Source organism: Saccopteryx leptura, chromosome 4 (assembly GCF_036850995.1).
Source record: "Saccopteryx leptura isolate mSacLep1 chromosome 4, mSacLep1_pri_phased_curated, whole genome shotgun sequence".
In the NCBI taxonomy this organism is placed as follows: Eukaryota; Metazoa; Chordata; class Mammalia; order Chiroptera; family Emballonuridae; genus Saccopteryx; species Saccopteryx leptura.
The window spans coordinates 197,746,419-197,770,959 of record NC_089506.1 but is presented as its reverse complement, the minus strand read 5'-3'; the positions used below and the strand labels follow the sequence as shown (position 1 = coordinate 197,770,959).

The 24,541-nt window shown below is 41.8% G+C and overlaps 1 protein-coding gene across 3 annotated transcripts in view; it reads left to right on the top strand.

The window, feature by feature from the left end:
* The window catches only part of LOC136403579 (S-adenosyl-L-methionine-dependent tRNA 4-demethylwyosine synthase TYW1), a 204,900-nt gene that overhangs the window by 11,258 nt on the left and 169,101 nt on the right, over positions 1–24,541 (top strand). For all 3 annotated transcript variants that reach the window (XM_066382466.1, XM_066382465.1, XM_066382467.1), the window contains exons 4-7: positions 577–678; positions 2,439–2,633; positions 4,508–4,795; positions 9,347–9,463. In XM_066382466.1, coding sequence (XP_066238563.1) covers positions 577–678; positions 2,439–2,633; positions 4,508–4,795; positions 9,347–9,463 — 702 coding nt within the window. The remainder of the gene's footprint in view (positions 1–576; positions 679–2,438; positions 2,634–4,507; positions 4,796–9,346; positions 9,464–24,541) is intronic.

The window sequence follows — 24,541 nt, the reverse complement described above, 5'->3', positions numbered from 1 at the left end:
GTGCGTTGCCTGGGGATAAAGGGTAAATGTTGCTTGGGCTCTGGGCACACCTGCCCCTCCCGTACATTGATTATCTGCTGGTGGCCCTTCTCTGCTCCACAGTTCCCCATTTCTGCTGTGCTGGCTGACCCTGAGCCGAGAGCCTCTTTGGGGTTCTGTCAGGCACATGAACTGTCCCCTGGGACTTCCTCCTGTCTGTCAGCCTGCCCATTGGCTTTCTCTCTTCCAAATATATGTTAACATTTCTTATATTTTCTATTCTCTTCCCTCTTCGGTATGTTTTTGTATGTCTGTGTGTTTATTCTACTGGGTACAAGGAGCTGCTGGAATGTCAAAAAGCCAGTTTAGATTTAGTCCCATATATACTTAGAGAAAAATGTGATTGAATGATTGATCTCTATAAAGATGCTTGTGAAAATATTAAGAGTAAGAATAGTATATGTGTTTTTGATGACAAATATCAGTCAGTGGGAAAGTTTTTCATGAGAAATGCCTCATTCTCTTGCCGACAGGGGTAAATGAAGACAGTATTTGCTTATTCAGATTATTGAATACTGTAATTTTTTTTCCTAACAGGAATTTGCAACAATTCTTGCTGAAGCTGTTACCTCCCTAGGTCTGCCTGTGGCAATTATTAATTTGAAAGAATATGATCCAGATGATAATCTAGTAGAAGAGGTTGGTAATTGTATTATTTTTTCTTTAATCAAAACTCAAATGGAATTGACCTGTGTTCTGGGATAAACAGAATCTTCAGAATGCATTTAGTTTTTATGCTAAGAGATTCCAGTTCAGCCGGAGGTATTGAATGTGTGGTGTGGTACCCTGATTCTAAGTGGTGGGAGCCTGTCCTTCTGGTGTTAGACTCTCGTGGGGCGGGGGTCACGGTGGGAAAGCTGGGTGGTTTGAAGTTCCCAATGCCTCCTATTTTGGATATCATAAGTAAGGAAGATTGTTATTGATGGCAGCGTGCCGTGCATGTGAACCATGTGTATGCCTACAGAGAGGTCAGGAGCCACTGGGGTAGCAGGAGAAGTGTGGGTTTTAGAGTTAGAGAAATCTTCTAATAGTTGTGTGACCTTCCTACGTTACTAATGTCTATGAAACTTTAATTTCTTCATCTGAGAAATGTCCTCCCTCTCCTCTTATCCTACCCAGTTAGGAAAGTCTGTTTTATAGTGGTTGTTCTCAAAGGGTAGCCCTTGAACTAGCGGTATCAGCATCTCCTGGGGACTTGTTAGAAATGCAGATTCTGCCTGACCTGTGGTGGCGCAGTGGATAAAGCGTCAACCTGGAAATGCTGAGGTTGCCGGTTCGAAACCCTGGGCTTGCCTGGTCAAGGCACATATGGGAGTTGATGCTTCCAGCTCCTCCCCTCATCTCTCTCTGTCTCTCCTCTCTCTCCCTCTCTCTCTCTCTCTCTCTCCCTCTCCCTCCTTCTCCTCTCTAAAATGAATAAATAAATAAAAAAATTTAAAAAAAAAAAAGGAAAAAAAAAAAAAAGAAATGCAGATTCTGAGGTTCCTACCCCAGCCCCACTGACCCAAAGTCTGGATGTGGGGCTGTGTTTCCAGAAGTGCCCCAGGTGATTCTGAAGCAGCTGGAGTTGGATGGACACACTTTTTCTGTAAAGAGCCAGATAGTAAATATCTTCAACTTTATGGGCCATGCAGCTTGGTTCTGCCTTTGAGGTACAAAACAGACAATATGTAAACAAATAAGTGTGGCTGTGTTTCAATAAAACTTTATTGACAAAAACAGGTAGTAAGCTGGATTGAGCCTGTAGGCTATAGTTCGCCAGCTTTTTCTTAATGTATAAACTTCTAGCTGTAATTGTCCATTTCCCCCCCCCAGGAAAACACTGGAGTACAAATGAGTGAGCTTGAATCTGCTCTAAATTATTTGTGAAAAATTACTAGCAAATTTTGATACTTAGTAATTAGTAAGGGATTACTTAGAACTTACCTCAGTACTTGGCATTGTTAAAAGATACAGTAGAGCAGATGAAATATTGTGACTAGCAGACTGAAGATGTATTTTGTTTCCCTATGTAGATGAGGGTGCCAAGTTGTTACTTAGTGTTTAAAAAGTTTTATCGTTTTAATTTTTCAGCTAATTTTTTAGAGATCTTTCTGTACTGTTTCCTGACTAGCTTGCACTGTGTTTCCAGTGTGACACATTGGCAATGACAGGAAGTGGTAGGCTGAGAAATGGGATGGAGTGGATAGACGGTGAGGGCACCAGGAGGTATTTTGGCATGGAGTTGGGCTTTCCCCCCTGTGCAAGCTGTCCTTGCTGTGTTTCCTTTCGCCTTTGAAGAACATTAATGTTTACGAAAGCATCCTTTGTCCTTAGAAATTAGTATGATAGGAGCATCAGGATTTCAAAAAGGGTTTTCTTCTTGAATATGCTTCTGAAATAATTTCTGTCTTGGTTAGGTTACTAGTAAAAATATTTGTGCCTTCCTGGTTGCTACATATACTGATGGTCGACCAACTGAGAGTGCGGAGTGGTTCTGCAAATGGTTGGAGGAAGCATCCAATGATTTTCGATTTGGCAAAACTTACCTGAAGGGTATGAGATACGTGGTGTTTGGCCTGGGAAATTCTGCCTATGCGAGCCACTTCAACAAGGTAAGTACAAAGTAGATATATGTTGAATTATAGGGATAAATTCTCTTAATTAAAAAAAAAATTAGCACATACACATATATATGTATGTGAATAATCCCTAGACTTGGGTACTTAATAATAAACTTACTGTGGTATTCTTTATATCTGAGAATCGCTACACCTCTATACCCAATCTTGGTGTATAGTAGGCTCTCAGTAAATTTTTTTGGATAATATAAATGACTATGCCCCCTCTTCTCTAGTGTCCTGGAGGCCTGGATTTATAGGCTTTGAGTTTAGCCTTCTATCCCCAGGCAGAACCTTGTGGATGGAATATCACTGATTCTTTGATCTTTCTCAGCTGTTGTTGAATAACCTTTATCGCCCAAACTATTAATGCAGTTGAACTCATTGTCTTTTAATTATTAATTTTTAAAGGGCAATCGAGGAAAAACATTCACTGCCCTTTATGTAATAAAACATTAATTGTTTTGTTTTCCTGGATTTCTTTTTCTTTCTAAATGAAATGAACTTGGCTCCTTTTCTTTTACATTCTGTTCTCTCTACTTTAAAAAATAACAGTGTGGAGCCTGCTCAGTTCCTTAGTGGTTCTAAAACATCACTAGGACTTCTGTGTGTGTTCCTTTCCCAGACGGGGGCCCAGCCTGGCATCTGTCTGTGGTAGAACGTGAGTGAAGGTAAAATTGAAGATCTTTCTTTAAGCTTGTTCTCCTTCAGTGGGTACATCAAGATGAATATTTTCTCCCACATTTTCAATGGAATTAGACAAGAAATGGTACAATTCAGATATGTAAATATTTTGTTTAGTGCCTTGCCACTCGGGAAGTCTGTTAAGGTTTTTGACTCTAACTGCACTTATTGATAACCCGTCCCTCAGCTTCATTGCTTCATATGCAATACAGCTAGTGCTCGACTTATGACCACGATGGGTTCCGACAGACCGATTGTAACACGATTTGGTTGTAAGTTGAGTAGGCTATATGTACAGTACTGTGAAATGATGTTATAAAAATCTTTAAGTCATATTTTATCATAATTTTCTTTCATTATTGTTATATATCATATTTTTCTTTGTTCATTTTATGCCATTTTTATCATCTCTACACCATTTTGTTTCTTATTTTTACATTCGTCAGGTTTAAGTAAAACACTGCATTACCAGTACAACTGGTTTAATATTTGCAAAACATACAAAATTACAAAATACAGGTGCATACAAAAATATAAAATACAGGTGTAAAAAATACCATAGGAAACATTTTCCCAATTGCAAAACATATCAAAATATATAAACATGTACGAAACATTTTACTGGCCAGCACTATCGTACGCCCAGCTGGGCAACGCTGGCGCTGCCAGACGCAGAGCAGTCGTGGCTAGCGATTGTGGTCGTAAAGTCAAGTTGAATGGTCGTAAGTTGCATAGGTCGTAAGTCGATCAATACCTGTAAAGTAAATTTCTGAGTTTATGAATGGACTCCACATGCACTTTGTTATTAAATGGGCTTTGGCCCCATAGGCTTTGTTATGGTTTGGAACAAATTTGTTTTGCTAATGAGTTACTTTATTCTGAGATTATTTAGAATAGTGGTTTTCAAATTCTTTTTAAGGCTTTATTAACCCTTAGGTAAGAAAAAGGTTTGTCTTTCCCTTTGTTTAAAAAAAAAGAAAACAAACCTTTTGCAGAATCTAATCCTGGTATATCAACTGCAGCCCCGTGGGTTGCGCGGGGCCTGGAGGGCCACGAGCGCTTTGGGCTGAGGAAGCCGTTCCCTCCTCCCAGCAGCAGCGGGGTCACGGTTCGCCAGGGTTTGCGGAGCAGTCCGCCAACCTCGGATTTAGATTGTGTTTTTAGCTCATCTGTCCTTCTTGCAGGTTGGCAAGAATGTTGATAAGTGGCTCTGGATGCTGGGTGCTCACCGTGTGATGACTCGAGGGGAGGGCGACTGCAATGTGGTTAAAAGCAAACAGGGCAGCATTGAAGGCGACTTCCGCGCCTGGAAGACCAGGTTCCTTTCCCGGCTCCAGATGCTTCGGAAAGGACAGAAGAAATCCTGTGAGGGCAACTGCAAGAAAGGCAGATGTGACTCTAATCGACATGGCTCAGAAGACGTGGAGCCAGGGTCGCATACTCAGGACCGACTACATGAGAGAGACGCTGAGGTGTGTAGCCTGTGTGCCCATGTCCCTGCTTTCCTGCTGGGTTCGGAGACACTGAACCTTTCCTCTGCCTTGAGGAAAAACCTAGCTGGCTTCTGGTTAGATGGAAGACCTGAACCTTTCGCGGGGTCGTTTTAGAGTGTGGTCTTAGGAGGTAAGCCATGTGTGCGGGGCGCTTCTCTGTATCTCTTCTTGAATCGTTAATTGGCTAGAGTCTAATATATAGATTCTACCACAATTTGCAGGTTAGGAAGCAGGCCCAGGGAAGTTACCTTTGTCCCGGCCTGAGCTCTTTTATCACCAAACCACATAGTTCTCCTCCTTCCCTCTCTTGTTTAATGACTATTAGTCACTCTGACCTAAAGGCTGCCAGTCCTCCTGGATTCTTCTTTCATCCCTCATTCTAAACAGTTCTTTCTTCTTTCTTCAGATACCCCAGAGTTCCTCTGAAGCTCATGTCATCAGGCTGTAGCACAGCTGTTGTGCTTTGATCACCTGGTCACTTGTGTCATTCGGGAACAACTTTACATTCTGACTCACTGTCTTATTCTCCCCCCTTCCTCCTGTCATGTTCTTCGTGGCTGAGTCAGCCATGTTGACAGTTTATCTAACACCTTGGCCTGTCAGTTTCCTGGCCTTCAAACCTCCAGTAAGCATGTTCTTCACTGACTATGGCCTCTCACTTCTGTGGTCACTTCTGAAATTTCATGTTCCTGTTGCCCAAACTCTGACCTCTTTCTGGTGCTCTTACTTTAAAATTCTTTAGATCCCTTATCTTTGTTTTTCATTTTTATTTTTAAATTGATTTGACATGGTGGGGGCTGTCAAGAAATATCAATGCATAGTTGCTTCACTTTAGTTCATTGCTTTGCCTTGACCAGGCAAGTCCAGGGTTTTGAACCTGCGACCTCAGTGTTCCAGGTCGATGCTGTATCCACTGCGCTGCCACAGGCCAGGCCCATATCTTTTTATTGGATAGAGAAAACTGCTTATTCACTTCTGTTCCTACCCAGTTTAGATTTTATACTCATTCTTTTATAAACATCTTCAATTGCCTTGCCTTCCATTCCATCTCACAACACCATTGGCTGGACTCCAAGGCTGCTGGAAACCGGTACCTGCCTTCTCCATTGCCTGCTGCTTGCTGTTTGGCCACAGGTTCAAGTATGAATTCAGAACTTCCCCACAGTCTCTGACATTCTCTTACAAGTGTTCTTTCTCACTCTCTGAGATGACTGTTCAGCACTCTTTCTCCCTATGCCTCTCTCCAGCCCTCATACAAAGCCGTCAGAGAAGAATTCTCCTATGGCCTGTGCCCCACCTGCATATCTTCACCATCTTTTCTGTCCCAGAACACCAAGGACCTGGTTCTGTCAGAGGCCACTTTCTGTGCTTGCTCTGGAAACAAGATGCTTTGTTTATTGCATCTTTCTCCTGCATTGTTAATCTTTTCTGCTCTGCTAGCTACTTCCCATAAATATATAAACATGCTCTGGAATCAACTATGTTTAAACAAACACAAAAAGCAAGTAAAAAACAACTCTTTCCTGTGTTCTGCTTTTCAGCTGCTGTTTAATTTTTTGGTTCTTTTTTTTAGCCAGTCTTTTTGTTTATAGTTGCTGATTTTCTTTCCAATTCACTTTTATTACTTTAAAAATACCGAGGTAAAATTAACATAACGAAATGAACATTTTAAAGTATATAATCCAGTGGTATTTAGTACATTCACACCTTTGTGCAACCACTACCTGTATCAAGATGCAGGACCTTTTCATCATCTTAGAATAAAACCATCGAGCAGTCAGACTTCGCCCTTTTCCCCTAGCACTGACAACCTCCCATTTGCTTTCTGCTTCTATGGATTGACTTACTTACTCTGGATATTTCATGCAAACAGAATCACATAACATGTGGCCTTTCTTTGTCTGGCTTCTTTGACTTAGCATAATGTTTTGGAGATTCATCCATTTGTACATGTGTGGACCTTCATTCCTTTTTTATGGCCTAATAATATTCCATTGTCTGGATATATCACATTTTGTTGATACATTTATCTGTTGATGGACATTTGGGTTATTTCTGCCTTTTGGTTATAGGGAATAGTGCTGCTATGACATTCATGTACAAGTATTTGTTTGAGAACTTTTTAATTCTTTTGTGTATATGCCTAGGAGTGGAATTGCTGGGACATGTGGTAATTCTGTGTTTAACTTTTTTTTTTTGCATTTTTTTTTTTTTTGCATTTTTCTGAAGCTGGAAACGGGGAGAGACAGTCAGACAGACTCCCGCATGCGCCCTACTGGGATCCACCCGGCAAGCCCACCAGGGGCGATGCTCTGCCCACCAGGGGGAGATGCTCTGCCCCTCCGGGGCATCACTCTGTTGTGACCAGAGCCACTCTAGCGCCTGGGGCAGAGGCCAAGGAGCCATCCCCAGTGCCCGGGCCATCCTCGCTCCAATGGAGCCCTGGCTGCGGGAGGGGAAGAGAGAGACAGAGAGGAGGGGGGGGGTGGAGAAGCAAATGGGCGCCTCTCCTATGTGCCCCGGGCCGGGGATCGAACCCGGGTCCCCTGCACGCCAGGCTGACGCTCCACCGCTGAGCCAACCGGCCAGGGCCTGTGTTTAACTTTTTAAGGAACCAACAGTTTTCTGCAGTGGCTGCATTATTTTTACGTTTCCAGCAGTAATGCACAAGCCTTTAAATTTCTCAACTTATTTGTCAACACTTACTTTTGGTTTCTTGATTATAGCCATCCTAGTGAGTGTAAAGTAGTCTCTCCTTGTGGTTTTTATTTACAGTTACCTCCAATGATATTGAGCATCTTTTGGGGTGTTTATTGCTGGTTATATACCTTCTTTGGAGAAATGTCTATTCAGATTCTTTGCATTTTTATTTGGGTTGTTTGTCTTTTGGTTGTTGACTGGTAAGAGTTCTTTATTACATTTTAGACCTTTATCAGAGCTATAATTTGTGGATATTTTCTTCAATATAGGTCTTATTTTCATTTTCTTGATCATGTCCTTTGATGCACCAAAGTTTTTAATTTCTATAAAGTCCAGTTTATGTTTTCTTTTGTTGCTCATGTTGTTGGGGTAATGAAGGTAAATTCATTGCTAAATCCAAGGTAATGAAGATTTAATCCAAAGTTTTCCTCTTAAGTATTTTATAGTTTTAGGTCTTATATTTAGGTCTTTGATCTATTGTGAGTTAATTTTTGTGTGTGATGTGATGTAAAGGTTCGATTTCATTCTTTGGCATGTGTATATCCAGTTGTCCCAGCGTCGTTTGTTGAGGAGAGACTATTCTTTTCCCATTAAATGGACTTGGCACCATTATCAAAAGTTTATTGTCCATAGAAGTGTAGATTTTCTGGACTCTAACTTCTATTTCATTGATCTGTCAGTCTATCCTGTGCCAGTCCACACTGTAGATTTGTAGTTAAGTTTGGAAACCGAGAGTTCTCCAACTCTGTTCTTCTCTTGCAGTATTGTTTTGGCTATTTGGAGCCCCTTGCAATTCCATATGAATTTTAAGAGTGGGTTTTCCATTTTTGCAAAACACATTGTTGGGATTTTGATAGGGTTTGCATTTAGTCTGTTGATTGCTTTGGATAGTATAGTCATCTTAGCAATATAAAGTCATCCAATCCATGAACATAGGATGTCTTTCTATTTATTTGTGTGGTCTTTAATTTCTTTTATCAATATTTTGACTTTTCAGTGTCCAAGTATTTCACCTCTTTGGTTAAATTTTTCTTAGGTGTTTTATTTCTTTAGATGCTTTTGAATTCTAACATGGTCAGAGAATATACTTTGGATGATTTTAATTTTTTAAAATTAATTGAAATTTTCTTGGGGTCTAACATATAGCCTGTCCTGGAGAATATTCCATGTACACCTGAGAAGACTATAATCTGGTTTTGGGTAGAATGTTCTGAATAAGTCCATTAGGTCTAATTGGGTTATTATGTCCCAGTCCTCTATTTTTTCATTGATTTATACAGCTTTTTGTCCATTATTGAAAGTGGGGTATTGAAGTTTCCAACTATTCATGTCTTTTTCTTTCTTCAGTTATATCATTTTTGATTCATATGTTTTGGGCTTTTTTAGATGCATATATGTTTATAATTTTTAAATCTTCTTGATGTGTTAATGTCCTTTGTCTCTTGTAATAATTTTGACTTAAAGTCTAATTTGATACTAGTTGAGCTACCCTGCTCTCTTTTGGTTATGCTTTGCATGGAATAGCTTTTTCTGTTTTTCTCTTAGTCTCTTGAAGACAGCATAGAGTTGATTTGTGTTTTTTAAAATTCATTTTACTTGTTTATGCCTTTTAAAAAGATTTTTATTTATCAAGAAAGTAGCCATATATACTATGTCAATGATGGCCACCTTCAGATTTGACCTGAGGCTGGCTGGATTTGGCCTGTGGGCCAGTTTGCTGATCTATAGTGAAAAATATTTAATATCTATTCAGCGACCTCAGAATTTAGGAGGGGGAATTAGATGGTTTGCTACTTTGAACAATGTATTTCTAAAGCATTGATTTTCCAGGCTGAGGAGCCCTTTGAGAGTTCCAGTGGGGAAGAGTCTAGTACTGAGGACCACCAGACTTCTGTTGTTGATGTTGAAGACCTCGGCAACATAATGAATCATGTGAAGAAAGAGAAGGTACTGTAATTTGGGGACACAGTAAACTTGGACCCTGCAGTGGGTTAACATCTAGCATTCTGTTTTGGTGTGTAGTCCATCTGAGCTCATAATTACAGTTTTATTTATTTATCTCCTACCTTGAGAGTTTTATATGTTTTTGCATGAGTTTTGTGAAAGTCTTTCCTCCTGGCCCTGTGAAAGTGAGCTTGTAGTAGACTAGGCAGAAGATTTTAGGACAAGAACTGAGGAAAGGCTAGATGGTAGGAGGGACTCCATTCATCGTGTAGCTGAAGATGACAGGGTGACAGCATGATAAGATTGATTAGTGTTGAGATTTTTGTCTTTTTTAATTTTTTTCCTTTTTTAAAAAAATTGAATCTAGAGAGAGGAAGGTAGAGGGCGGGAGACAGAAACATCAATCTGTTCCTGTATGTGCCCCGGCCAAGGATTGAACCAGCAACCTGTGCATCTCAGGATGATGCTCCAGCCAACTGAGCCATCCAGCCAGGGCTAGTGTTGAGATTTCAAGTGTACTTTTGTGTCAAGTTGCTTCCCTGTCTTACGGAGTGAGTGGTGTTGGGCTCATGGATGATGGAGCTTGGTCTGTGGTCTTGAAATCAGCGTGGGTGGAAGCCCTCAGAATCTAGGACATGTTAGTCTGAGTTGTCATGGTCTCAGTGACCAAATGAATGTGAGACTGTACAGTGCAGTAGGATTCCAATGATCTAAAATGGAAAGAACATAATATACTGCTCACAAAAATTAGGGGATATTTTATCGCTTCATATAAATTATATAAACATAAAGTCTCAATTAAGTGTGAGTTGGGAAATGAGAATATTCCAAACTAAAAATATATCAAGTGCATAAGTCTTAGAAACAAAATAAGTAAAACTATGAACTGTGGAGAAATCCAAGAAAATCAATCATAAAATTAACACAAACTCAATGAAAGGATTTAGTAAAAGATTTACTTTAGAAAAGTAGCAGGATACAATAAGGTGAAAAGTCAAAAAACTTTTATATATCCAAACAGTAACCAGTTAAATGCTGTCATGGAAGCGAAGACCTCATTTCCACATAAAAATATCACATAATAAATAGCCACATAAAAAATCAATAACTACATAGAAATACATTTAAAAAGAAATTTCCTAAATCTATGTGAGGAAAACTTTAAATCATTTCTGAACAGTGTCTTGAACAATGAAAAGATAGCCTTGTTAGATATAATGAAGCAGTATTTCAAAGATGTCAGTTCTTTTAAGTTAATACAGAAATTTGGTGCAATTTATTAAGAATTCCCGTAAAGTTTTTTCTGGAGCTAGACTGGTGATTCATGTGGAAAAGTAAGCATGTAAGTATAGCTAGGAAAACCTTGTGGCAAAAGTAGTAATGAGAGGCCCTGGTTCGTTGGCTCAGCGGTTGAGCGTTGACCCGGCATGTGGAAGTCCCGGGCTCAATTCCGGCCAGGGCACACAGGAGAAGCGTCCATTTGCTTCTCCACCCTTCCCCCTCTCCTTCCTCTCTTCTTCCCCTTCCGCAGCCAAGGCTCCATTGGAGCAAAATTGCCTCAGGCACTGAGGATGGCTCCCTGGCCTCTGCCTCAGGCGCTAGAATGGCTTCTATTGCAGTGCAGAGCATCGCCCCCTGCTGGGCCTGCCGGTTGGATCCCAGTCAGGCCCATGCCGGAGTCTGTCTGTCTGCCTCCCCATGCTTCTCACTTTGGGGGGGGGGGAGTAGTAATGAGAGACTAGCTCTATCAGATATCGAATCTAACTACAAGGCACCTATAATTACAAGGCTCTTGATGAGACAGACCAGTGTAACAGAATCAAATTCTAAGACTAGAACCAGGTATATATGGGAATTTCATATACGATAAAGGTGGCATCTCTTTTCCCTAATGTGAAAATATACTTTTAAGATAAATGACACTAACAAATGGATAGCTAATTGTGAAAAGGCAAAATTGGTCCTGTACTTCATACATACATCAGAATAAACTAATTGTGTCAGAGATCTAAATGTAGAAAAATATATAAGTAACAGAATTAGATGCATTATTTTATAGCTTAGAGAAAGGTTTTCTATGTGATCCAAAAATCTAGAAACAATAAAAGATTGAATCTATCAATGATTTTTATAAAGATTTGCATGGCTGTAAGCAAAATCAGAAGACAGATGATAAAGTGAAGTGAGGGAAAATACTTGCCCCTTATAAAGAAGGCATTAAATTTTCTATTACACAAAGCACTCTTGAAAATTAAATTAAAACACAAACAAACCTAAAATCTAATAGAACTATGAGTCTCATCTTATTAGCATGACAAAAACACTTCTGTCACTTAGGAAATGCCAAGTTTTTTGAAACTCTGTGCCAAGAACTTGGGGCAAAGGCCAGATTATTCTTTATTATGCCATAGATCTAGAAACAAACATAATAAACACTCAGATGTTAGTGGAGCAAAGGGAATCAGACATTGAGCCTAATAAACTAGGGAGATGAATCCAATGTAAAGTTTAATAAACTAGGAAGCTGAATCAGATATTCCTGTTTCATTGGAAAGTTACAGCATTCCATTAAGCTTAATTTATTAGAAGCTATAGCATTCACATACTCATCCACACACTCCAGGGGACCACCGTATCCTCTGCTGAGGGGACTCTAAACTGGCAGGAGAGATCTCCCTGGGAGACTGCCAGCTGGTAGTCTGGGGATTATATAGTTCTGGGGAGCAGGGGGAAAAGTTCTCTGCTTGGCGTGCGCACAGTAGAAACCAGGTGATGTAGCAGAACTTTTGGACATGCAAGTAGAAGTCAAGATGGTGCAGGCGGAGGTGCTTCTTCTTTGAGGCATGTGCTATAGAAGTCAAAATGGCAACATGAAGGGGTGGAATGTAGCTTGGGAAAAGAATCAGATTGGATAGGTGGCACAGAACCCTGGTAGGTCCAGGAGAGGGATTTGTTAAGGGGAGGGCTCAGCTCAGGCCCAGGAAGAATCAGGAAATGGGTTGGATGGTTTGAATGACAGCTTGTTTATTACTGAGAATCCAGAACATATGTGGAGGATTATCAGGAATCTCAGGTCAGTGGCTGCTGGAGCCTGCTCACCCTCTACAGCCCTAAGGGTGTATTATTTTCTCTCACCCCAATAAAATCTTGCCACTACATTTAAACTTTTCCCATGAGTGTGCCCTTTGAAATTCTTTTCTCATCTGGCCTGTGGTGGCACAGCAGATAGAGCTTTGACCTGAAATACTGAGGTTGCTGGTTCAAAACCCTGGCTTTACGCCTCAGGGCACATACAACAAGCAAGCAATGAACAGCTAGAGCGAGGCAACTACTCATTCCCTGCCCCACCTCTCTCTGAAAAATTAATAAAAACATTAAAAAAATTTTCTTGGGATAATGCAAAAGAACCCACTTTCACCAGCAACAGATCTTGTTTTCTAAATATCATTCCCCACTGATAGGAAGCAGAGCTCCTTGGAGAAATGGCTGATTTCAGGATTGGGGAAGAGAGAATAACAGATAGACCTGGAGCATCTTGTTGAGCAAGGACCAGTAGGTCGTCCATGAGTGATGGAGATATGTCAGAGGGACATAGCATCAGCTCTGAAGAGTTCCCCACAGCGCAAATTTAGGACAATTTGAGCATTAAAAATGAGTAATGAGCCCTGGCCGGTTGGCTCAGCGGTAGAGCGTCGGCCTAGCGTGCGGAGGACCCGGGTTCGATTCCCGGCCAGGGCACACAGGAGAAGCGCCCATTTGCTTCTCCACCCCTCCGCCGCACTTTCCTCTCTGTCTCTCTCTTCCCCTCCCGCAGCCAAGGCTCCATTGGAGCAAAGATGGCCCGGGCGCTGGGGATGGCTCTGTGGCCTCTGCCCCAGGCGCTAGAGTGGCTCTGGTCGCAATATGGCGACGCCCAGGATGGGCAGAGCATCGCCCCCTGGTGGGCAGAGCATCGCCCCATGGTGGGCGTGCCGGGTGGATCCCGGTCGGGCGCATGCGGGAGTCTGTCTGACTGTTTCTCCCCGTTTCCAGCTTCAGAAAAAAAGAAAAAAAAAAAGAAAAAAAAAAATGAGTAATGAACATAATAGATTGTATTAAATCAAGTTTAAAAAAAAATCAATCCTTGTGTTATAGATAGAGGAAGCTTGGGAGAAAGTCTTTGCAAAAAGTTTCCAGATAATAAATATACAAAGCATGATAGAATTATAAATCACCTGTTTGCAATCCCCAGTGTAATAATTGATTTAAACAAGGATTGGATGAAATGTCTTTTGGGAGCAGATATTCATAGTCTCAATATATCATCCTAGAAACAAAACCACTGAGACTTGCTAAAAATGCATAAATTAGTTGAAGAAAATACCCCACCAATTATTTACTAAGTACAAAGGGGAAAATATACCTTTATAAGTGGCCTGATTAGGTGACTCTCACCTCTACCAAAGAATAAATTTAGCATCATTTGTGTAAAAACTTGCCCTAATGTTCCTCGGGATATGCTGTGTAGAAAGATGTATATAATATCATCTATGTAGTGTTATGTCAAAAATGTTTTAACCTGAGTCTAATTATGGGGGAACAATCAGGCAAATCCAGAATGTGGGACAGTCCGTGAGAAACTGGCCAGGCTCGTTAAAGAGTCAATACCATAGCCCAGGCTGGGTGGCTGGGTTGGTTGGAGCATCGTCCTGATGCGACCAGACTTGTGGGTTTGATTCCTGGTCGGGGCACATGCAGGAAGCAAACAATGAATGCACAGCTGTGGAACACAGGTTGATGTCTCTCTCTCTCTCTCTCTCTCTCTCTCTTCCCCCTCCCTCTCAAATCAATCAATCAAATCAATAAACTTTTGCTTGTAAAGAAAAAAAAAAGAGCCTGGAAGGCGGTGGCGCAGTGGATAGAGCGTCAGACTGGAACATGGTGGACCCGGGTTCGAAACCCTGAGGTCCCCAGCTTGAGCGAGGGGTCGCTGGCTTGAGCGAGGGGTCGCTGGCTTAAGTGTGGGATCATAGACATGACCCCATGGTCGCTGGCTTGAAGCCCAAGGTCTCTGGCTTGAGCAAGGGGTCACTCGCTCGCTCTGCTATAGTCCCCCCACTCCCCGTCAAGGCACATATAAGAAAGCAATCAATGAACAACTAAGGTGTCACAACAGAAAAACTGATGATTGATGCTTCTCATCTCTCTCCTTCCTGTCTGCCTGTCCCTATCTGTCTCTGTCTCTGTCTCTCTTTCTTTGTCTCTGTCACGAAAAAAAAGAACACAAAAATGTTTTAAAAGTACTGAATACTGATATAGTCTGTATTACAACAGGGATTACTTTTGCAAAGTTATAAAAGCTACCTTATTTGAGTTTTGCTGCCTCTTGCAATCAGGAAGGTTGCCTCTCCACAGGAAGGAGAGCACTTCCCTGTCTTGGGATGAAAACTCGGGCAGACTCCCTAACTTTCTGGTCGTTTTGCTAATAAAGCATTATAGGTACTTTAAAGCACAAAATCTCGATTTGGCAGTAGAATGTATGTCGTATGTAATACTAAGTAATAATAAACAAAATCAGAGTTTCCAGTTTAATTCAAAGCTGAAACTTCTCCCTGTGTGTTGTCTACATGATGACCTCTTTGCTAGCTTTTATTCTGGATCACCTTAGGATTTGGAGAGTGGATGGGGGTGGGCAGGAGAGAGAAATGGGAAAAAAAAATTTTTTTTAAACTTTTACTGTATTTAAATTTTTTTTTTTTTTTTTTTACAGAGACAGAGTCAGAGAGAGGGATAGACAGGGACAGACAGAAAGGGAGAGAGATGAGAAGCATCAATCATTAGTATTTCGTAGCGCATTGTGACACCTTAGTTGTTCATTGATTGCTTTCTCATATGTGCCTTGACCGCGGGCCTTCAGCAGACCGAGTAACCTCTTGCTTGAGCCAGTGACCTTGGGTCCAAGCTGGTGAGCTTTTGCTCAAACCAAAGCCCTCGCTCAAGCTGGCAACCTTGGAGTCTCGAACCTAGGTCTTCGGCATCCCAGTCTGACACTCTATCCATTGCACCACCGCCTGGTCAGGCAGAAATGGGAAAATTTTTTCTTGGCATTGTGACGAGATGACTTTGTGCTCTCTCTCCTCATTGGGTGTTTAAAATGGACTCAACCAGGCAGTCTTTCCATTGCTTCTTTGGAGACATTGTCCATGGCTGTCTCCCTGCCTGGTCCCTTGCACAGAGCAGGTGTACTCTGAGAAGTGTACTTTTGTGGTTGCTTACTCCTTCCTCTGAGCGCTGTATCTGGCTTCCTGCCTTTAAAGGTCTAGTACAGTGGTTCTCAACCTTTCTAATGCCGTGACCCCGCAATACAGTTCCTAATGTTGCGGTGACCCCAAACCAAAAAATAATTTTGGTGGCTACTTCATAACTGTAATTTTGCTACAGTTATGATTCGGAATGTAAATACCTGATATGCATTATGTATTTTCCGATGGCTCTAGGCGACCCTGCCGGGGTCGCGACCCACAGGTTGAGAACCACTGGTCTAGTATCTGATCTCTCTAGCTGCCCATTGGTCAGGATCTAAAATCTCCTTACCTGCACCCTGCTCCCAAAGGAACACTCCTGAGTTCTTTATTCTGGAAGGACAGGCTAGTTCCTGCCCAGCAGTAGTGCTTACCTGCTAAAGCAACTAGTCAGTCCTTTTGCTTTCTGGATTTCCTGGGCAGGAGTCAGTCACCAATCTGTGACACCCTCTGGGTGCCAGGGTGATGTAGCAGCTTCTTTGAGGGACTCCTTTGGAGACTCTCCCTTGGGGCTTGAGGTAAGGGGCACTTAGCTCCACAGCCTCCATCCATTTCAGGCAGAGAGGGCAACTTAAAATACCTTACTAACATTCTCCAAAGAAATCTTTCAAAATCCTCTCTCATTATCTCTATACTTGCTACCCTTTTATATCCTTGATGTGAATGAGGCATTTTTAAAGTTGTTAAATGGTTCTTATTTTCTTTGACAATTAATAACTTGGTCTTACCCTTTCTTTGGAATTTAATTTAATATCTTGTTTATATACATTTCAAAAATTCTCAGAATACAGTTTCCTGTCTTTATTCTTCCTTAATCTACTTTTCACAGGTAATCACAGTTTGCAGGTTGGCAGTATTCTTCCAGGTACTTTACTGCCTTAGCAACACACCTGTATTTTAGTATAACTTCCTTTTCTGACTACACAGATGGGATCATTTTGTATTTCAAGTCTACAGACTGCTTTTTAAACAGAAAGGCAGTATTCATTATAGAGAGGGGAGAGAGAGAGAGAGAGAGAGAGAGAGAGAGAGAGAGGGAGGGAGGGAGAGAGAAGGGGGAGGAGCAAGAAGCATCAACTCCCATATGTGCCTTGACCAGGCAAGCCCAGGGTTTTGAACTGGCAACCTCAGCGTTTCCAGGTTGACACTTTATCCACTGCGCCACCACAGGTCAGGCTTGCTTTTTAAAAACTGAGCGTGACAGTTCTGCCAGACAGACCTACCTAATTCATTTTAATGTTTATGTAGCAGTCCATAATTATGTCCCATAACTTATTTGATCCTTGTTAATTATCATTTATGTATTTTCTAATTTCTATAATGAACACACTTGGCTCTTATGTATTTAGTGGCTGGTATAGGTCTACAAGAATACATTTATAAAATTGAAATTTTGAGATCAAGGGGAATTTTAGAGTTTGATAGATATTTCAAAAAATCCCTGTAAAAAGTTAAAAATGCTTTTATTTCTAATTACAGTATAGGAGAGAGATGAGAATGCCTATTTCTCTGTATTCTTGCCAATCCCCGGGTGTTAGCAATCTTTTAAATCTTGCCAACCCAAAAAATAATAACTTTTTTTTGTCAACCACCTTTTTCTGTCTACCTGGAGGCTGACAAACTATAAGGTCTGAGCACAGTCCCCAGACTGCTTTCAGTCATGACACCATTTGTGAGATTTCTAAAAATTACCCTCAGGTTGATGATTTGCTAGATAAACTCATGGAACTTACTGAAAGCTGTTATTTTCATGGTTGCAGTTTGCTGCTGGGAAAGGGTACAGGGAATTAGGCAAAGGAAGACACATGTTTAGCAGAGTCTGGGAAGCATTTATTTGTTGTCCTCAGGATACACACGGAGTATTGCCAACCGGGAAGCTCACCTGAGCTTCAGCTTCCACAGTTTCTATTGGGGCTTCACTGGGTAGGATGCCTGACTGACTGATTGCCCACATGGTTGCCCTCAGTCTCCAGGCCTCCATTCTGACTTTGGCATGAGTCACCTTGTTAGCATGAACTGTCAAGTGCAGTCTGAGGGGCCCACCATGAATATGGGAATAGATACTTTTATCATTTGGAAGTTACAAGGTTTTAGAGGTTACTTGTTGGGAACTGGGGACAAAGGCAGAATTCTTTTTGAGCAAGACCAGATTCTTGACTACACACTGTCCTGTATTCACTTTTATATTGGTTTGGCTTCAGTTGTAAAGTTTATAAGCAAAGGTATTTTAACAAGTATAAAACTCTAAACTACAATATCCAGGCTCTGGCCAAGTGGCTTAGTGGCTAGAGATCTTCCCTGCACACTGAAGTTGTGGGTTCAATCCCTGATCAGGGCGCATATGAGTAGGAACCAATGAGTGCACAACTAAGTGAACAGTGAGTTGCTTCTCTCTTCTCCCTCCCCTTTCTCTCTCTTTCTCTCCCTTTCTCTCTCTTTCTTAAATCAATGGAAAATTTAAAAGAAATGTTTAAAGTATAATATCCAAAATTACCATCTATCTTTTTTCTTTTAGCATTTTTAGTAGCTTTTGTATTTTAGAAGCAATGGCAGAGGAGCTAATTGGAATGACAAGTGTCGCCTAACCAGGTGGTGGTATAGGATAGAGTGTCTGCCTGGGACACTGAGGACCCAGGTTTGAAACCCCAAGGTCACTGGCTTGACCGTGGGATCATAGACATGACCCCATGGTTCTGACTTGAATCCAAAGGTCACTGGTTTGAGCCCAAGGTTGCTGGCTTGAGCAAGGGTCACTGGCTTGGCTGGAGCCTCCTTGTCAAAGCACATATGAGAAAGCAATCAATGAACAACTAAGGTGCAGCAACTATAAGTTGATGCTTCTCATCTCTCTCTCTTCCTGTCTGTCTGTTCCTCTCTCTCTCACTAAAAAAATGAATGACAAGTGTATGGATGTAAGTTCTGGGCCTGACCTAGCTAGTTTGTTACTTGTTAATCTAAGCGCTCAGCTTAATTTCCCTAGCATTGATCCCCTTGTCTGAGAAACATGGGCTGCCATTTCCGCTTTCCTTACCGAGTTGACAGAGTTGTGTGAGTCAGATGAGAACATGTACGTGAAAATGCATCAAATCTCTAAAAGCCTGAAAGATGTTGAAATGAGAAGTTAGCTTAGACTTTTTAAATTTGCTTATATGTTTTTTTCTAGAGTTGATCATATAGCCTGTTTCAGGTTTTCAGCTGTTAGGTTATATTTTGCCCAAGTTGATATAAACAAATTATAATTTTATGTCCCTTAATTAAATATCTGAGTAATTTTGCATGGTTTGACTGTCTTAAACCAAGATAGATTTCAGTGCATGACAACTGATTTAAATAGATTTCTGCATTTTTCTACCAGATTAAGAAAAACTATTTAAAGCTTTATTTGTAGTGGGTGAAGAATTTGGAATAATTTTGTTCCCAACTCTATTGACTTATGGTTGATAAAAATTGTATATATTTAGATTATACATGGGATTTTTGATAAGGTTATAATGTGATGATTTGATACATGTATAAATCGTGAAATGATTACCACAATTAAGTTAACACATCCATTACCTGACATAGTTATGTAACTTTTTTTTTGTGTGTGTCTTGAGAACACTTAATATCTAATCTCAGCAAATTTCAAGTTTACATTGAGTATGGAATAATATGTGGGTTCATTTTTTTCTTTGCTTTTTTATCTTATGTCCATTAGAGGGCGCTGGAGAAAAGCACTAGTGAAAAATTTGGATATCCATGTAAAGTTGTTTGAAGTGAAATGATTTTGGACTTTATGAACTTAAAGAAATTGGTTTATGATATTTCAAGTTGCTAATAAAAAATCTCATAAAACCATTTTTTATCCCAGGATAAAAATTTTTTTTTCAACTTTAGTACAACATGAAAATAAGCTTATCAGTATTTGTTTTACATTATTGTTTGGTTATGGTGGAGTTTCCAAATGTCTCGTGTTTTCATTTTATATCTGATGTAGTATATAAACTTGAGTGATGATGTTCTTACTGTTTGGCTCTTCCTTTTCATAGTTTTTTGGCATTGCCTTTGGGGTTTGTCCACACATACTCCTGAGCTGCTTTCTGCCTGATCATCGTTATGCATCACACTAAATTGCTTGAGTTTTTACTGTAGAGGAAGCTCCAGTACTTAAGAGCATGGGCTCTAAAGTTGGGCCAGAGCACTCCTATTCTAAGACCTCTTTTGAATAATACTAACTTGAATGGAGTCACACTGTCTCAGCTTGTGTGTCTGTTGGCAAGTCATTTCATTTTCTCTGCTTCAGTTTTTGCATCTCTAAAGCGGGAGATGATAACAGCAACTGCCTCTTAAAGTTATTGTGAAGGTTGTTGAGCTATGGTCAGTGGTGGCAATTCAGTGCCAACAGGAATCCCCACTTTGGGGTGCGGTGAAGAAGGAAACTTTATTCAGAGCAAACAGCGCCACTGTGAGGCGGCCCTTAGGTGAGGCCTCTCTCCGCCCCACTCTGCCTGCTCTGCTCTGCTCCATGCCACTCTAGTCCGTTCTGCTCTGCCTTGGTCTGCCCCGCTCTGGCCCTGTAAGATGTCTTTGGATTGGTTTTTCAGCTCAGTGGGGAAAGACAGTCTTTAGTCTTGGATGAAAAGGGAAAGTACAGTTCCCTGAACCAGACGGGAGCTGTCCTATGTGTGACCTATGTAGAGGGTCAGTTCCAATTGGTCTTTGCTCTTGCAAATGAGGACTACAAATTCTTATAGTTTGATTGGTCCAAAAAGCACCTTCCTGATTGGTCAGTGAAGATGCTAATGAGGATATAGCTGCATGACTCTGATTGGATAGGGGAAGTCTAAGTCTTATTGGTTGAAATATGATTTTCTTTTTTCTTTTTTTTTTTTACAGAGTCAGAGAGAGGGATAGACAGGGACATACAGACAGGAATGGAGAGATGAGAAGCATCAATCATTAGTTTTTCGTTGTGCCTTGCGACACCTTAGCTGTTCATTGATTGCTTTCTCACATCTGCCTTGACCGCGGGCCTTCAACAGACCGAGTAACCCATTGCTTGAGCCAGTGACCTTGGGTCTAAGCTGGTGAGCTTTGCTCAAGCTGAGCCCGCGCTCAAGCTGGCGACCTCGGGGTCTTGAACCTGGGTCCTCCACATCCCAGTCCGACGCTCTATCCACTGCGCCACCGCCTGGTCAGGCTGATTTTTTTTTATATAACATTTGGCTCAGATTGCAGGAACACAGTGCAGGTAGGCAGTTTGGTGCAGAAGTCAGGCAGCTTAGTGCAGGCTTCTCCCCAAAGTGTGGCTTGCATGAGAGGCCCTTGTTTAGAAACTACTGCTAGGCTCTGCTTTTGAGCCCATTTAGCCACCAGGAGCCCTTCTTGTTACGTATCTTTTTTCTCTGTGTCCACAAAATTAAACAAGTTTATCTATCCAAAGCCTTTATTTTCTTGCCTGTCACATAGTATGTACTTGATAACTACTAACTATTATTTTATAAGATATCTTCAAATTGGCTAGGTTTGGTTCAACTAGTATACCACCATGATGTTCTACCCCCCTTCCTCAGTAACAAGGTCTATGACACAAATTCTAAGTCTGAACAGAATTTGAAGGTTAGGAGTGAAGTTCAGGAACAAGAGAGCTAGAGTTTGAAACATTGGAGAGTTAGGAAGATAGATGCAGAGGGAATGGTGTTTTGGGGAATTCCGAGCCGTTTGGTATGTGTCGAGTTGTGTAGGGGTGGGGATGTGTGGAGAGGTCGAACAGAGAAGGGAAGGGCAGGATTCTGGAGATCCTTTCATGCTCTTTTACAGGAGTGTGAGCTTTGTCCTAAAGGCAGTGGGGGCCCTGGCCAGTGGCTCAGTGAATAGACTGTCGGCCTGGTGTATGGATGGCCTGGGTTTGATTTTCAGGGCACATAGGAGAAGCAACCATCTACTAGTCTCCCCCATCCCTCTCCTTCTCTCCCTCTTCCCCTCCCATAGCTAGTGGCTCAGTTGGTTTGAGCATGGCCCTGAGCACTGAAGATAACTCCATTAGTCCAAGTGCATCAGCCTCAGGTGCCAAAAAAGCCCAGTATTGGAGCATTGGCCCCAGACGGTGTTGCTGGGTGGATCCTGGTCAGAGCTGGGGGGGGGGGGGGGGGGACTCTGCCTCACTGTCTCCCCTCCTCTCACCGAAAAGTAAGTAAGTAAATAAAGGCAATGGGAACAATACATTCATTTTATTGAATACATGAGTCATGAGTGGGTGGGTGTGTGGAGAGAGAGGGTGTTCCGGTGTGTACGTTCAGAGTATTAGGAGAAATTAGAGTGCACAGTAGGTTATTTTATTCAATCCTCATAATAACCCTGATATCCGTACTGTTATCATCTTCCCTTTACTGTTTCACAGGGTAAGAAACAGGCTTAGAGAAGTACAGCAATTTGTTCAAAGTCAGACAGCAGGCTGGTAGGTGGTGGGGATCAAGCCTAGACTCCATCTTTTTGTTTCTTGTCGCTTTGCTGCCTCCCAGGGGAGAAGTGGTTCCCAGAAGGGAAGTTAGAGAGTTTGGGTGGAGAACAGTGAGTCAGGAAGGCCTGAGGATTCTTAGGTTGTTTATTTTCTGTTTCCTCTCCTGTTATGATTTGTAAATGTAAAGGGATTGCTTTTTTCCCCCTGCAGTAAGTAAATATTGCTAAACACTCCCCACAGCATGTCTGCTTAAGCAAACAAACAGTGATATCAGTATCATTAGTATTGGCAATAAATGGTGAATGCTTGGTAATTACTCACCAGAGAAACATTTCCATTTACAAAAGGATTTCCGTGTGTCCAATTCCGGTTATAAAGTTGCAGAGTACTGCAGTGGAATTACATGGAGCTAGTTCTCCTTTCCTAATTATTTTTAAGGTTTCCAGTGTTTAAAAGGTGACATCCCTTCAACAACAAGACACTGCCTTTAGGTCAGCCTGTTTACCCATGGCCTGTGAAGGAACAGTGAATTCCTTCGCTCAGGTTCTCAAAACAGAACCACTGGGTCAGAGGAAAACCAGTTTAAAGCTCTTGACACACCTGCTTAGTTTGCTTTTCAAAATGTTCACAAAACTTCCTTAAAACTTAAGATACACAAAAAGCTTTGAGTCATGTTGAAAATTGGTTATTTAAAAACTGAGCTCTGGCCTGACCAGGCGGTGGCACAGTGGATAGAGCATCGGACTTGGATGCGGAGGACCCAAGTTCTAGACCCCGAGGTCTCCAGCTTGAGCGCAGGCTCATCCAGCTTGATTGTGGGTGGGGTCGCTGGCTTGAGCACAGGATCACAGACGTGACCCCATGGTCGCTGGCTCGAGCAAGGGGTCACTCGCTGTGCTGTGCCCCCCCCCCCCCAAGGCACATATGAGAAATCAATGAATGAGCAACTGAGGAGCCACAATGAAGAACTGATGCTTCTTATCTCCCTTCCTGTCTGTCTGTCCCTGTCTGTTCATCTTTCTATCTCTCTGTCTTTGTCACAAAAAACCAAAAAACAAACAAAAGCCCCAGCTCTGACAAGTGAGTGGTATGCAGGGGATTCCTTTACTAGAGAAATAGGAACCTGTATGTTGGGCAGATAAAATATATTATGCTCACTTTGTTAAACATGACGCTGCCCACGTGAGGCCGTTGCCCAGGTGATAATAATGTGTGTTGGGGGCAGGCAGGATCATTGTAGCCTGAGGCTTGGTTTTGGGATTAAGCCTTTCCCACCCTTTTTGATGTGGGGTAGTACAATCCAATCATGCCTCAGAGAAGTGACTTTGTATTAGACTTCCCTATTTTGTATATTGGATTAAGGGTTTGGATTTCTACACTATAAAATGGGGTCGGAGGGGGAGCTTGCGCTCTTGGTTCCTGAGATTATCATTAGAAGAGAGAGCAGAGGAGAGGAGAGAAAGGCCACGTGGAGGAGGCCAGGAGAAGCAGCCAAGATGGTGGAGTGCTGAGTGAGATGCCAGTTTGTGTAGAGTTTGTATCTGGGATAAGGAAGGAGATGGGGAACAGAGGTGAATAAGTCTGGTGAGCTAGAAACCTTTGATTCTAGGAAACTCGGATAAGTCAGTGGCTTTGTGAGCACTGAATGTGACTGGGTTTTGGAGCCCAGTGTGTATTTTTACTTGCCCGCCAGGTGCAAGCTAGAATTAAAGACTATGGCCCATCAGTTTTTGGCTCCGCTGTTTCTTTACCGACTGTCCGAATCCAATGCGAACCTGCATGAGCTGGGTGGCTGTGATGGTAGCCCTGGCCCTGGCTGCTGGCTTTACACTGTAGAAGTGGGTTAAATTGCAGCAGGTGGAGTTTTACTTACACCTGGAGAAGATTTTTTTGATATTGAAAGTTGCGAGATCTAGAGTGAGTAAGTAACTGAAAGAGGGAAATCTGTTTTTCTAGAGCTAGAAATAGCTCTCAGTGGTTTTGAGGCATTTAAGAATTTATTTGGCCAACCTCTACTGCATGCCCACCCTGTGCTGGCATGACTCCAGGCCTAGATAGGCTGACTATAGAAAAACGACCTAGACCAGTGGTTCTCAACCTTTCTAATGCCGTGACCCCGCAATACAGTTTCTCATGTTGTGGTGACCCCAAACCAAAAAATAATTTTGGTGGCTATGTTGGGCAGATAAAATATATTATGCTCACTTTGTTAAAGATGACGTTGCCCACGTGAGGCCATCGCCCAGGTGATATTAATGTGTGTTGAGAATCCTTGTAGCCTGGGGCTTGGTTTTGGGATTAAGCCTTTCCCACCCTTTTTGATGTAGGGCGGTACAATCCAATCATGCCTCAGAGAAG